Source organism: Gymnoscopelus braueri (genome assembly GCF_963280865.1).
Source record: "Gymnoscopelus braueri genome assembly, chromosome: 24".
Lineage (NCBI taxonomy): Eukaryota > Metazoa > Chordata > Actinopteri > Myctophiformes > Myctophidae > Gymnoscopelus > Gymnoscopelus braueri.
The window spans coordinates 38,244,244-38,258,698 of NC_137626.1; the positions used below are offsets into that span (position 1 = coordinate 38,244,244).

Sequence of the window (14,455 nt, forward strand, 5' to 3'; positions counted from 1 at the left end):
TGACTTTGAGGACATTAAGCACGCTATGACACATTTTCGGGTTATTTGAGTTTTCTAGGGGAGGCGAGATCTTAGTTGGGCAGGCGACCGCCTGTCCTGCCTCTACGGTGGGTACGCCTCTGGTGTGTTGTGTGTATGTCTGTGCGCGCGCGCCAAGACTTTTCGTTAATTCTCCTTTTTCGCACGAGGGGAGAATTAGCCCGGATCTTAGTTTAAAAAGGAAGGGAAAGGGGGGCTTGGGGGGGTGGGGGGCGCGATCATCATCATCGACCATGCGCGAGTACAAGGTGGTGGTCCTGGGCAGCGGCGGCGTGGGCAAGTCGGCGCTCACCGTGCAGTTCGTCACCGGCACCTTCATCGAGAAGTACGACCCGACTATCGAGGACTTCTACCGCAAGGAGATCGAGGTGGACTCGTCGCCCTCGGTGCTGGAGATCCTGGACACGGCGGGCACCGAGCAGTTCGCCTCCATGCGCGACCTCTACATCCGCAACGGCCAGGGGTTCATCCTGGTCTACAGCCTGGTCAACCAGCAGAGCTTCCAGGACATCAAGCCCATGAGGGACCAGATCATCCGGGTGAAGAGGTGAGGGGGTGGGGTGTGTGTGTGTGTGTGTGTGTGTGTGTGTGTGTGTGTGTGTGTGTGTGTGTGTGTGTGTGTGTGTGTGTGTGTGTGTGTGTGTGTGTGTGTGTGTGTGTGTGTGTGTGTGTGTGTGTGCGCGTGCGTGTGTGCGTGCGTGCGTGTGTCAGTGGTGGAAAAAGTACTCAGATATTTTACTTAAGTAAAAGTGTCAATACTGCAATATAGAAATACTCCGTTACAAGAGAAAGTCTGGAATTCAAAATGTACTTGTAAAAAGTACAAAAGTGTCAGTGTCAAAATGTACCTAAAGTACCAAAAGTGTGTGTGTGTGTGTGTGTGTGTGTGTGTGTGTGTGTGTGTGTGTGTGTGTGTGTGTGTGTATGTGTGTGTGTGTGTGTGTGTGTGTGTGTGTGTGTGTGTGTGTGTGTGTGTGTGTGTGTGTGTGTGTGTGTGTGTGTGTGTGTGTGTAATGATGTGTGTGTGTGTGTGTGTGTGTGTGTGTGTGTGTGTGTGTGTGTGTGTGTGTGTGTGTGTGTGTGTGTGTGTGTGTGTGTGCGCGCGCGCGTGCGTGCCTGCGTGCGTACGTGAAATTATGGTTTTCATGTGTGACTGTCTTTCAAAACTGTCACGCAAGTCTCTGATGTGACAGATTTATTCTGTGACAGCAATGTAGTCAAAACAGTGTTGGAATGTGTCCCGGGTCTTCTCAGAGTTCAATTAACACTGCAGTCAAGTGTTCATTGATTTACTCTCACAGCAGTTTACACATAGAAACTAGAAAGGAGTGCAGATCCCCCCCCCCCCCCCCCCCCCCGCCAGGCCGGGTTGCCTACCCAGGGCCCACACAATTTAGAAGGCATTCATAGCCAATTGGAACGGAATCTGCTACATCTGACTGATACATCTTGATCACATGACTCCAGAGATAATGTGTACCGATTTGTGTGAGTTTTGTGAGGGAGTAGTATCAACAACAGTGGTGGTTAAAGTACTCAATTGCTTTACTTAAGTAAAAGTATCAATACTGCAATGTAGAAATACTCTGTTATAAGTAAAAGTCCAGAATTACAAATTTACTTGAGTAAAAGTACAAGTAAAAGTTTGGCATCAAAATGCACTTAAAGTACCAAAAGTAAAAGTAGTCATTAGTCCATGAGCCAGAGCCCCAAAATTGAGCAAAAATTATCGAAAGAGTGGGCAAAACCAAACCTATATTAAATTGTTCATAGGGTCAATACGAGTAAATAAATATATGATAACCTCTCCACAGGAGCAGCTTTTTCATGGTTATCACACATTTTGTTATTTTCCCCATACGTACATGACAGGTGAAAAAATGACAAAATTTAAAAAAGAGTTATCATAATGAAACTTCCTGAGTTGATTACTTACATGAAGACAATGATTTATCGTATTACAAGTTTTCTGAAATTGTATATTTAAATATGCAAATTAGGCATTTAGTCCATGAGCCAGAGCCCCAAAATTGAGCAGATATTGAATATTCCCTCGTTAAAAACCTTTGAATCCAACATCTTAACAAAATGAAATAAGTATGTTGACTCTGGCTTTGTCCAATGTTGATTCTGGAAAGTTATGCAAATTTGGGCATATTTTCCTATGCCTAATTTGCATATTTAAATATACAATTTCAGAAAACTTGTAATACGATAAATCATTGTCTTCATGTAAGTAATCAACTCAGGAAGTTTCATTATGATAACTCTTTTTTAAATTTTGTCATTTTTTCACCTGTCATGTACGTATGGGGAAAATAACAAAATGTGTGATAACCATGAAAAAGCTGCTCCTGTGGAAAGGTTATCATATATTTATTTACTCGTATTGACCCTATGAACAATTTAATATAGGTTTGGTTTTGCCCACTCTTTCGATAATTTTTGCTCAATTTTGGGGCTCTGGCTCATGGACTATTATGCAGAATGTCAATTTCAAGTTTTCAAATTTATAAAAATCTTTTGAAAATAGCAGATTGTGGGCTTGTAGATCGGCTATTTTCAAATGGCCGAAATGTATACAGAGCTGAAGTGGTTAATGTATGTTTTGTAATGTATGTTTTGACAGACAGATGGAATAACGGGAGCCTTCGGCTTTTCCGGCCCAGGATAATTAACGCTGCACATTTTGCAGTGAAGTGTTCATTGATTTACATTCAGAGAGCAGTTACACCTCAAATAATCTCACAGACAGAGCTGGAAGACATTTTGCTCACAGCGTCTCTCTCTGTCACTCTGTCTCTCTCTTTTATGTTCCTTTGTCTTTCTTCCCCTCGCCCCTCCTCTCCAGTGGTGGAAAGTAACTAAGTACATTTACTCAAGTACTGTACTTAGTAACATTTTGAGGTATTTTTTTGTTTACTGGAGTATTTCAAATTGTCAGTACTTTTACTTCTACTCCACTACTTCTCAGAGGCAAATATTGTACTTTTACTCCACCACAATTATTTGAACACTTTAGTTACTAGTTACTTTGCAGATATCAATTATTACATTATAAAACATACATTAACCACTTTAGCCCTATTTTATACCTAGGCTATTTGAAAATAGTAGATCTACAAGCTCACAATGCGTCGCATCGCAACGCATTGTGTGTTTGTAGATCTGCTATTTTCAAACATTTTAGTACTTTTACTTTTGGTAATACATTTTGATGCCATACGTTTGTACTTTTACTCAAGTAAAATTTTGAACACAGGCATTTTACTTGTAACAGAGTATTTTTATACTGTGTTATTGCAACTTTTACTTAAGTAAAATATCTGAGTACTTATTCCACCACTGATTAACGCTGCACATTTTCCAGTGAAGTGTTCATTGATTTACATTCAGAGCAGTTACACCTCAAATAATCTCGTAGACATGGAAGACATTTTGCTCTCTCTCTCTGTCACTCTGCCTCTCTCTTTATGTTCCTTTGTCTTTCTTCCCCTCTCCCATCCCCTCTCTCTCTCTCTCTCTCTCTCTCTCTCTCTCTCTCTCTCTCTCTCTCTCTCTCTCTCTCTCTCTCTCTCTCTTTCTCTCATTCATTTACTCAAGTACTGTACTTAAGCACAATCTTTAGGTATTTTTTACTTTACTGGAGTATTTCCAGTTTTCAGTACTTTCACTTCTACTCCACTACATCTCAGAGGCAAATATTATACTTACTCCACTACAATTATTTGAAAACTTTAGTTACTAGTTACTTTGTAGAGTTTGATTATTATTTCAAAACATACCATATATATTTCAGCCATTTGAAAATAGCCGATCTACAAGCTCACAATGCGTTGCGATGCGACACATTGTGAGCTTGTAGATCTGCTATTTTCAAAAGATTTGTTATACATTTGAAAACTTGAAATGGGACATTCTGCACAATGAGTACTTTCTACTTTTGGCACTTTAAGTACATTTTGATCCCAATACTTTTATACTCTTACTCAAGTACATTTTGAATTCCGGACTTTTACTTGTAACAGAGTATTTCTATATTGTAGTATTGATACTTTTACTTAAGTAAAACATGTGAGTACTTTTTTTCCACCACTGCTCCTTGGGTAGAAGATGGCTGTGTTATTTGTGCTGCTCATCTGTTGTGAATCAGTCCAGCTGTGTGTCTCTCACCTGTCACTCATCAACCCGCTGACCCCTCCCTCCTCCCTGGGTTTGATGTTCCCCCCGCTTTGGTCACATGATCATTCCATTACTCAACGCCATACACACTGAATCCACCCCCCCCCTCTCTCTCTCTCTCTCTCTCTCTCTCTCTCTCTCTCTCTCCCTCTCTCTCTCTCAGTGAGAGAGTGTCACTCCTCTAGTACAGTGGTTATCAAATATTTTCATGTCAAGGACCCCTAAATTGATATGATTATTTGCCCGCGGGGATAATATGATGTGCCAGGGCCCGTACAAGATTTGTGTTGTTAAAATGTTGCAACGGTATTCAAAGAATGCTGCTTTCAAATAGCAGATGTAATGTGGTTAAACTGAGTTTATGCTATATTAACTCATTTGGCTGGGGTACCCCGTGGAACCCCCCTCGAGTTGCTCTATAGTCGTAGTAGTAGTATTCAAGGTGGTTTTCAGTTCATAACAGTTAAACGATTAATATTTTCAGGAATACAGCTGTTGTCACTCTCAGGCAGAAACCCCTGTCGAATGACCTTCAGCTCCTTGTTCTGCTATCGGTCACACACAGAGAAGACACTTTGTAAAAAGCAGATATGTCTGTTCCTTTTTTTAATATTAGTTTAAAAACATTGTAAAATTGTGAAAATAGCCGATCTACAAACTCACTTTCAAAATCTTTCCAAAAAAAAAAGAAGACATTTTCTACTTTAGTGTGACACTAGTATGATGAAGTAGGGCATTAATTTACAGGGGGGGGGGGGACATGGAGGAAATATGGAGATATGGAGATATGAGGTTTCTGCCTGACAGCAACGATATGTATTATGTCTTGATTGATAGAACATTTCACACAGCAAGTGTAACTCAATGTACTTCACAGCACATTGAGTTACACTTTCTGTGTTAACCCATTTAGACTGGGAAAGAATCTTTTGATTTCTTTGGCTATTCAAAAATAGCAGATCTACAAACTCATAGTGCGGCACCGAGTGCCGCACTATGAGTTTTTATTTTTTTTAATAGCGAAAATCTGTGCAAATCTTTGAATATATGTATTTTCAAAGCGAACATTTGTAACTCAAATCTTCGCTTCTGGGGGATTCTACAAATGTCTTCTAAACCCAAACAGTTTTTTGAAAAATGTATGTTTCTATAATATCAGTGGTTCTCAAACTTTTTCATGTCAAGGACCCCCAAAATGATAATTATGTATTTGGCCGCGGACCCACATCTCAAAATATATAGCTCCAGGGACCCCCATGAAGCAAAGATTTGAGTTAAAAATGTATATATATATATAATATATATATTCAAAGATTTGCAAAAATGTTTTTTCAACACAAAAAAAAGATGTACAAGCTCATAGCACGGCACTCGGTGCCGCGCTATGAGCTTGTAGATCTGCTATTTTTGAAAAGCCAAAGTATAAAATAAAGTGGTTACACATGCGTTCCCGGTTTTAATGGGTTAAATGTGCTGTATAAAGTTTGACTCATTGATAGATTGATTGTAAATTATCAGTTTGTGAGAAGGGCGGGGGGGGGGCTTCAACATGAAATCGAATTATAATTACACACATACTCACACAGATTGCTATTTCTACACTTTCTGGACGGTCGATTGATTTCCACTGGGTTACATTCCCTCTCAAACCACTATCGTAGTGGTTCCAAGCGTTTTAGCTCGTGACCCAATAGAGAAACTTGATGGCTTCCCGGGACCTAAACTATAGTGAAAATCGCCGATATGCTATTTTCTTTAAAAAGTACATTATTGTTTCTTTGATTATATTTATTTTTTAATTATGAAATCCTGTTGAATGTTTAAAATTTATTTTACATTTCAGATTTGTTTTTGTTGTACTTTTTGAAAATCTTTTGAAATAATAATTTGTAGTCAACGGGGGGGGAAAAAAGCGATGTTTACTTTTGACCCATAAAAAAAACATGTTTGGGAACCAATGCCCTAACGCCTAAACCTAGCCTAACCCAGGCCTGATTGTAATTGTAACCCTAACCGGTCTAAACCTGAGTCTTAACTGTCAAACATGTCCTTGAAAAGGGAAGCTTGCACACAATTAAAGTGTGAGTGTAAAAATTGACCTGGATCTACAGGTCCATTAACACTCAGCAAATATCTTAGAGCGTGTGCGTGGGCACACACACACACACGCACACGCACACACACACGCACAGAAGTTTGTATTACTGTACCTGTGAGGACATCAAAATGTTAGGACGACGCTGAAAATAGCCAAAACATCAATAGCCGATCTACAAGCTCACAACGCGTCACACTGCAACACGTTGTGAGCTTGTAGATCGGCTATTTTTCAGAGTGTGACGACACACACACACGCACACACACACACACGCACACACACACACACACACACACGCACACACACACACACACACACACACACACACACACACACACACACACACACACACACACACACACACACACACACACACACACACACACACACACACACACACACGCACACACAACACACACCGTCAGCGTGTCCGTCCTTAATGAAAAAAAAAGAGGAAAAAAAAGGCCCCCAAGCTTCTGGTCTCCATTAGCAGGTCAGCCAGCCTCCCTCCCAGCGGTGTTGCTGAGCCAGCAAAGCGTCAACAAAAAAAAGGGAAAAAAAAGAAAGCCCCACGCTGAGCTAACGGTAACTTTGTGCCCACTCACCACAACTTAATGGGATTGTGCTGGGCTAGTCGGCCAAGAACACATCAGGCCTCCATTAGCTATAGTCATATAAAAAAAAGCCCTAATTCCATGTCAGACCCCCCCTGGCAAGCAGCAGCGGGCGGGCCTGGGAAATGTGAGATCGTATATACGTTAGTTATGGTGGCGCAGGGCGCACGGACGAGCCCCCACATATCACCTTTACTGCATTGGAAGCTGTGCTTTTCAAACTCTTTTCCACGCCTAAGGCACAGCAGTGTCACAATCTCGAGACACCACACGTATTCTTAGTGAAAACAGCATGTAGCGTAGCAGGTGGCAGTGGCTCAGGAAGTGGAGCAGCTGCTCGGGAACCGGGAAGGTTCCCAGTTCGATCCCGGGCTCCCCCAGAGTTAGTGTCAAAGTGCCCTTGAGCAAGACAGGGCCCTATCTATCTTATCCCATATGCCTAAACTGCCATTTTGTACAATTTTAAAATAGTGGAAATAGCCGATCTACATCGACACGTTGTGAGCTTGTATATCTGGCCCATATGGGTGCGAGATTGAAAGTGGTTAAAATATATAGAGTTTGCTTCTGTATTGGAAAATGTGTGCTGATATAGCGTATAACGTACAGTATAGTGCAGTAATAATGTGTGGTGGCTCAAAATCACTCTGCAAAGTCACTCGGCACACCGTTTGAGAACCACTGCTTGCAATATTTGTAAAAAGGTTGGAGGTGTATGTAAACCATGTGTCTAATGTTGAAAATGACATATAGTAACAGGTATTGTCCTTTAAAGGTGCTGGAAGTGATATTTTTTCCTTTTTTATATTTTATATTTTGTATTTTTTTAACACAAATATTCTCTTCTGGGGGTTCCTGGCACAAAGCATTTTCAGATGGGGGTCCGCTTTCAAATACATATCATTTTGGGGGTCCACGAAAAAGTTTGAGAAGTACTGATTTAGAAGGCATTTGTAGAATCTGCCTCAGGTCCATTTTCTTTTCTTTTTTTCCTTTGAGAAAAAAACAATAGATGGCTATTTTGTTTGACCAGTATAGTATTTGTTTATTACTTTTGATGCAGTAGTGGTCTATTTTCTTCACTTCACTGTCTGAACTATCTGGGGACCCCCCTGTGGGTCCCAGGGGTGTAAAGTAACTAAGTAAGCTACATTTACTCAAGTACTGTACTTAACCCTCTAAGACCCAGTGATCCCTTTTGGAAACAATTATATTTTATAAAGAAAGATGTTTAAATCTTTTTTTTTTCTGTTATTTTTTCACCTCTAAATGCTCATTGGGTCCTATTGTTTAGTCTTACAATGCCATTGGCCAGGATATTTGTATATAAATACCCCCCACAGAGCCAGGAATCATCACAACTTGAAAAATCTCTGTTGGAACAGATCTCTTTTTTCTCTGGAAGATATTCCTCACAAAAACGTAAGTAATATGCCTGTAATATTTTTTTTGTTGAACATTACAATGTCTAGAACATGTACATATGTTATTATTGTGAAATATATGTCCCAAATTAGAAATTAAAGCATGATTCATACTTGTGTCTTTTTGGAATCGTTGGGCCCTCTTGGTTGCAAAAAATACAAGGGCAGGCCTAATGTTCACCTGCTACTGTTCAGCCTTATATATAGTTTTCACAATAGATTTAAACAGTTATATGTGTATTTCCCCCACTTTGCATTACTATATATATATATATATATATATATATATATATATATATATATATATATATATATATATATATATATATATATATATATATATATATGAGAGAGAAACAGTGAGAGAGAGTAGGCTATATGTGCATTTTTACTTTAATTTCTAATTTCCAATGATATTTGTAACCATTGTTTTAACAGTCAGAACCATACAAGCTGGTTCCTTTGTTCACAAAAACTGAATTGTTTGCTTTGAGCAGTAAGCCTCAGAAAATGTCCACCCAAACTTTCTCTCTCCCCCTAAACAATACATATTCAACCATAGTTTAACCAATATATTCCCTTGTTATTTCTCAGTATGTTTAATTTGCTTTCGATACTACAAGGACAGTGGGACCACTTTGGTACTTGTTGGGGGTTGTGGGGGTTGTTCATTATTCATTCAAGGTGTGGTGGGTACTTAGGGGCAATGGAATGATGCCCACTTAGCGGCAATCATCATCACACAATAGGTTTGCCAGACAGTATTGTATGACTTGTGAAATGTTGTTTGTAAGCACTACTAAATGTACTAATGGTCTTTATTTCATTTCAGAATGCCACAACAACAGAAAGGGCCTCGCTTCTCAGCAAGGGATGTTCTGGATATCGTGATGAACGGAGAGAGTGATGTTGACATAGACATCAATGATATTTTGTTGTTCTTTTAATAAAATTGATTTAAAAATATGGCTTATTGGTGTTATTATTCATAATGTATACTGTTCTGAGGCCAAATATTATTAATAATTGATCTGAGGCCAAATAATAAACCATATAAATGAATCCTTAAGTTGTTTTAGTGAAGTAATTACACATTTGCCATGTTATCCTTAAAAATGGCCTATAGGAAATTTTGCTACCTGATGGACCCAACGTTTCCATATGGAAACATTTGCATAAAAACTTACCAAAACATAAAAAATAAAAAAACATTATATTTTCCTCTCCTAAGTACTCCTACAAGACCATCTGAAAGGTTTTTTTTTTTTTTTTGCAAGTAGAAATATATCCGGGTCTTACAGGGTTAAGTACAATTTTGAAGTATTTTTTACCCTATTTTTTACTTTACTGGAGTATTTCCAAATGTCTGTACTTTTATTTCTACTCCACTACATCCCAGAGGCAAATATTGTACTTTTACTCCACTACAATTATTTGAAAATGTAGTTTCTAGTTACTTTGTAGATTTGGATTATTATTACAAAACATAGGCTACATTAACCACTTCAGCCCTACATTTGGGCCATTTGAAAATAGCCGATCTACAAGCTCACAATGCGTCGCATTGTGAGCTTGTAGATCTGCTATTTTCAAAATATTTTGAAATGGGACATTCTACACAATGAGTACTTTCTACTTTTGGTACTTTAAGTACATTTTTAAACCAATACTTTAGTACTTTTACTCAAGACAATGTTGTATTCCAGACTTTGTATTCGATACTTTTTCATAGTAAAAAATAATGAGGGTTCCCGAGCCACATGTTGAAAATCACCCAACAAAGTAAGAAGAGAAAGTGGTGATTGTACAAAAAAAATCACCACTTTCACAAAGTGGTGATTGAACAAAAAAAAACTTTTATGGAGGTGGTATTATTTCATTTATGTCATGTGCTCTGTCATCGGTTGAGAGCACGTTGTCAGTGGTTCGGGCTGTTCAGCCGGGCTCTCTGCCAAGCTGAAATGTAAAGCTCTGCTCCTCTTCAGAGAGACTGCCGCTGGCTACGTGTTCAACAGAAAAAGCAGACAAAAAAGTAGTCGGAACGCCATCTGTGAAACTTCGGATGTTGCGCGGTCGCAAAGTTTGTTTCGTCAGAGGGAAGCTCAAGCTATACCTGCCATGGTGGGAAAAGTATGTTTTACTTAAGTGAAAGTATCAATACTGCAATGTAGAAGTACTCTGTTACAAATAAAAGTCTGGAATTCAAAATTTACTTGAGTAAAAGTACAAAAGTATTGGTATCAAAATGTACTTAAAGTACTAAAAGTAAAAGTACTACAATGTTTGAAAATAACAAGCTCACAACGCGTCGCATCGCGACGCGTTGTAGACGCTTGTAGAAGCTTGTAGATCGGCTATTTTCAAATAGCCTATCGGTATAAAACAGGGCTAAAGTGGTTAATGTATGTTTTATAATGTAATCATTTATATCTGCAAAGTAACAACTAAAGTTTTCAAATAATTGTAGTGGAGTAAAAGTACAATATTTGCCTCTGAGATGTAGTGGAGTAGAAGTACTTGAGTAAATCTACTTAGTTACTTTACACCACTGGAAGCTACCTGCTTGTCTGAACTTCAAGCTCCCTCAACTTGCGGTCGGTGTTGCCATGTCCGCTTATTATTATAAGCGACTTTGGGCTTGTTTTATTCTGTAAAGTTACTAGTAAATATTGGTAGCTGCGGGGTTGTTTCTAGAGTGAGGTTGCTTATTCGCTCTTCCTTCCTAATGTTGTAACCCAATCAGAACTGAGGCCTATTCTAAATATGCCTTCTATATCCTAAGTTTTCTGAAAAACGTTACTTATGCATGAAACATTTTCATGTCAAGGACCCCCAAATGAATTAAGTGCTGACAAGTCGCTTCTTTTGGGCTTGTTTTTGTAGGCCTGGCCACTTGGTTCCCTTGTAAAATATGCCAACACCGCTTGCGGTCAAGCTCACATAGAGTAACCAAATAAACCCGGTGTCGATGAGCTGTTTCTTGAACACAACATCTGGGGCGTAGTCCTCCTCATAATCTAATGATCTCCTTGCTTGGATGTCAAAAGTGTGATGGTTTTATCGAGCGCGTTCAAAGCACTCCATGTCCGGACGGCCTTTCACGGTGCACTGATGCTGTGTCTAATAACAGGGAGGTCTGCTCTGTACGGCCCGCTGACTACGGGAACAGGGTGGGGACTTTAAAAACTACGTATCCCAGGGGACTCTTCGATGGAGGGGCTGTAGATGCAAAAACAATTGCTTGACCTGGGGGCGTTTAGCGTTTGAAGGAAAAACGGAATGGAGGGAGAGGGATGTTAAACAGACTTGGGTTATATAGTCAGTGGTGTAAAGTAACTAAGTATAATTACTCAAGTAGTGTTGAGTTCAATTTTGAGGATCTTTACTTTACTGGAGTATATCCATTTTTCTATACTTTTGCTTCTACTCCACTACATCTCAGAGGCAAATATTGTACTTTTACTCCACTATGATTATTTGAAAACTTTAGTTACTAGTTACTTTGTACTGTAGATTTAGATTATTATTGCAACACATACATTAACCACTTCAGCCCTATTTAAATGTTGGCTATTTGAAAATAGCCGATCTACAAGCTCACAACGCGTCGCGATAAGACACGTTCTGAGCTTGTAGATCTGCTATTTTCAAAGGATTTTTATACATTTTAGACATTTGATAACTTGTGAAACGGGACATTCTGCATAACACGTTTTACTTTTGCTACTTTAAGTACATCTTGATACCAATGCTTTTGTACTTTTACTCAAGTAAATTTTGAATTCTGGACTTTTACTTGTATTAGTATTTCTACAGTGCAGTATTGATACTTTTACTTAAGTAAAACATGTGAGTACTTCTTCCACCACTGGTTATAGTGCAAGGAAAGTGCTTCACTCAAGTGAATTCGTTGAGTTGCATAGAATGGGCTGATAATGAAGCTATATGTATTAACTGATAAGGGACAAACTTTGTTCCTTAGTTTTTGGGAATCAATCACATCTTATCTTTTTCTGGGCAACCCTCATTTTTCTCAGAAATAAGTGACGCCTGGTCGGGTGTCCCTTATTTGAATTTCAGGTGGTTGGCAACCCAAGCAATGTTAAAATGCTACAGTATGTGCTCGGGACTGACTACCCCAGTGCCAACTTTTCAAGCGCACTACTTGGTTCTCAAACTGGGGGTCGGGACCAAATGATTTTGGTGGGGTCCGAAGATGATTAGCTTAATATGCTTTTTTTCGCTCAACAGTAAACAAACCAACACACAGTATAACTGTATGCAGGGTATCTGCACATTTATAAAGTGACAATTTAGGGACTTTTAAGACACCAAATGAATACCTTGGGTCACAGCTGAAACGGGTTTGGAACCAGTGAATTGACCATTTGCCAGCATCTTTAATTTCAATTAAAGGACAGCTTCAGCCATTTTCGTCTGTGTCTCAGAGGAGGGCTGTGGACAGTTCAGAAACCCGCCTACCATTGACATCATCGATGGGGAATCCAAGCAGAAACTGCAGGCTTTCTATTCCTGGAAAGTTAGCATGCTATAATAGAAGCCATTGTTCTCACATTAATATATATATATATCATATGTATATATATATATATATATTATATGTATATATATGTATATATATATATATATATATATATATAGGACTCCTGGAAATCGGTGGCGTCCGGCAGATGCACGTAGCATTTCTGGGCAAAATAATGTTTTTTTAAAAAGATTTATTATATATATATATATATATGGTAAGCAGCATTTAGCTTATGATAGCTTTGCTGTCGGACAGAATCCTCTTATCTCCATACTGTAACTTTTTTTAGTTTTTTTGTAAATTAACTTGATCATACGTTTTGAGGACAGAGATTTTGTGGCTTATAGTATGATATATATAATGAAATAAAAATACCTAAAAAAGAATAATAATAATCTGCATGGCGGTACTTTCTTGGCCTACTGGCTGCGTTCACAAGAAATGTGGTGTTGATTGGTCCAGGGGTTTGAGAGATTAGCCCTGGACAATCACACAAACACAAAGACAGAGCAGACCCATTTGGAGACGGCTCACCTCCTACAGAGACATGCCCTGATTATTGTTTTTTTTTTTTTTTTTTAAACACGACCTGGCCACAGGGGGCACTTTGTTTGGCTTTGGCAACTCTCCTGTTGCCTATTTATAAACACCACAAGATTATGGCAATTTATGGCAACGTAGCTCTAACTGGGAGGCGTGGGGTTGTTGAGAGTACCGGAGGTGGCCACCTCCGGCTTGTAGAAGTTCTCGATCTGGTCCTTGTACATCGTCATGACCACCGACCTCTTCAGCTTCATGGTCGGACCCAGCTCTCCCCCGACGATGGAGAAGTCGTGGTCCAGGACGAGCCACTTATGGACGCGGTGGGCGTTGGAGGTGGCGCTCTTGTTGACCCGGGCGAATCCCTCCTCGATGGCGGCATGGACGGCGCGGTCCCGGCCGCCGGCGAGCTCGGAGACGCGAGTGGACTTGCTGCCCAGTTTCTTGCACAGCTCCGCGGCCTCGGGCGTCAACTCGTCCTCCGGGGCGCCCGTCTCCTCGTTGACCTGGCACTTGACGGTGAGCAGCATGGACAGGAACTTGCGGTTGTCGCCGACCAGCATGGCATTGCTGATGAGCGGCACGGCCTTCTTCATGGCGTCCTCGATGGGAAGGGGAGGGATGTTCTCTCCGCCCGCGGTGATGATCAGCTCCTTGATGCGTCCGGTGATGAAGAGGAACCCGTCGTCGTCGTGCTTGCCCAGGTCCCCGGAGTGCAGCCAGCCGTCCGCGTCCAGGTCCTCCTCTGTCTTGTCGGGCATGTTGAGGTAGCCCATGAAGACGTGTCGGCCCCAGAAGCAGAGCTCGCCGTTGCCGTCCTCGTCCGGGTTGTGGATCTTCGTCTTGCACCCGGACATCTCCTTCCCGCAGCTGCCGAGCCTGAAGGCGTCGGGGATGCAGATGTTGTGTGGTCCCGTGAGCTCGCTCATGCCGAACACGTCGTATACGGGAATGTCCAGGCTGAGGAAGAACTCCTGGGTGCTTTTGGTGATGGGGGCGGCGCCCGTGTAGC

General features: G+C 40.4%; 1 protein-coding gene across 1 annotated transcript in view; it reads left to right on the forward strand.

Moving 5' to 3' along the window:
- Positions 1 to 272: 272 nt before the first annotated feature.
- LOC308080385 (ras-related protein Rap-2a-like) overlaps positions 273 to 14,455 on the forward strand; it is a gene marked incomplete at both ends in the record, with an annotated part of 40,907 nt that continues 26,724 nt past the window's right edge. Inside the window, one exon of the mRNA XM_080422223.1 lies at positions 273 to 586. Coding sequence (XP_080278349.1) covers positions 273 to 586 — 314 coding nt within the window. The remainder of the gene's footprint in view (positions 587 to 14,455) is intronic.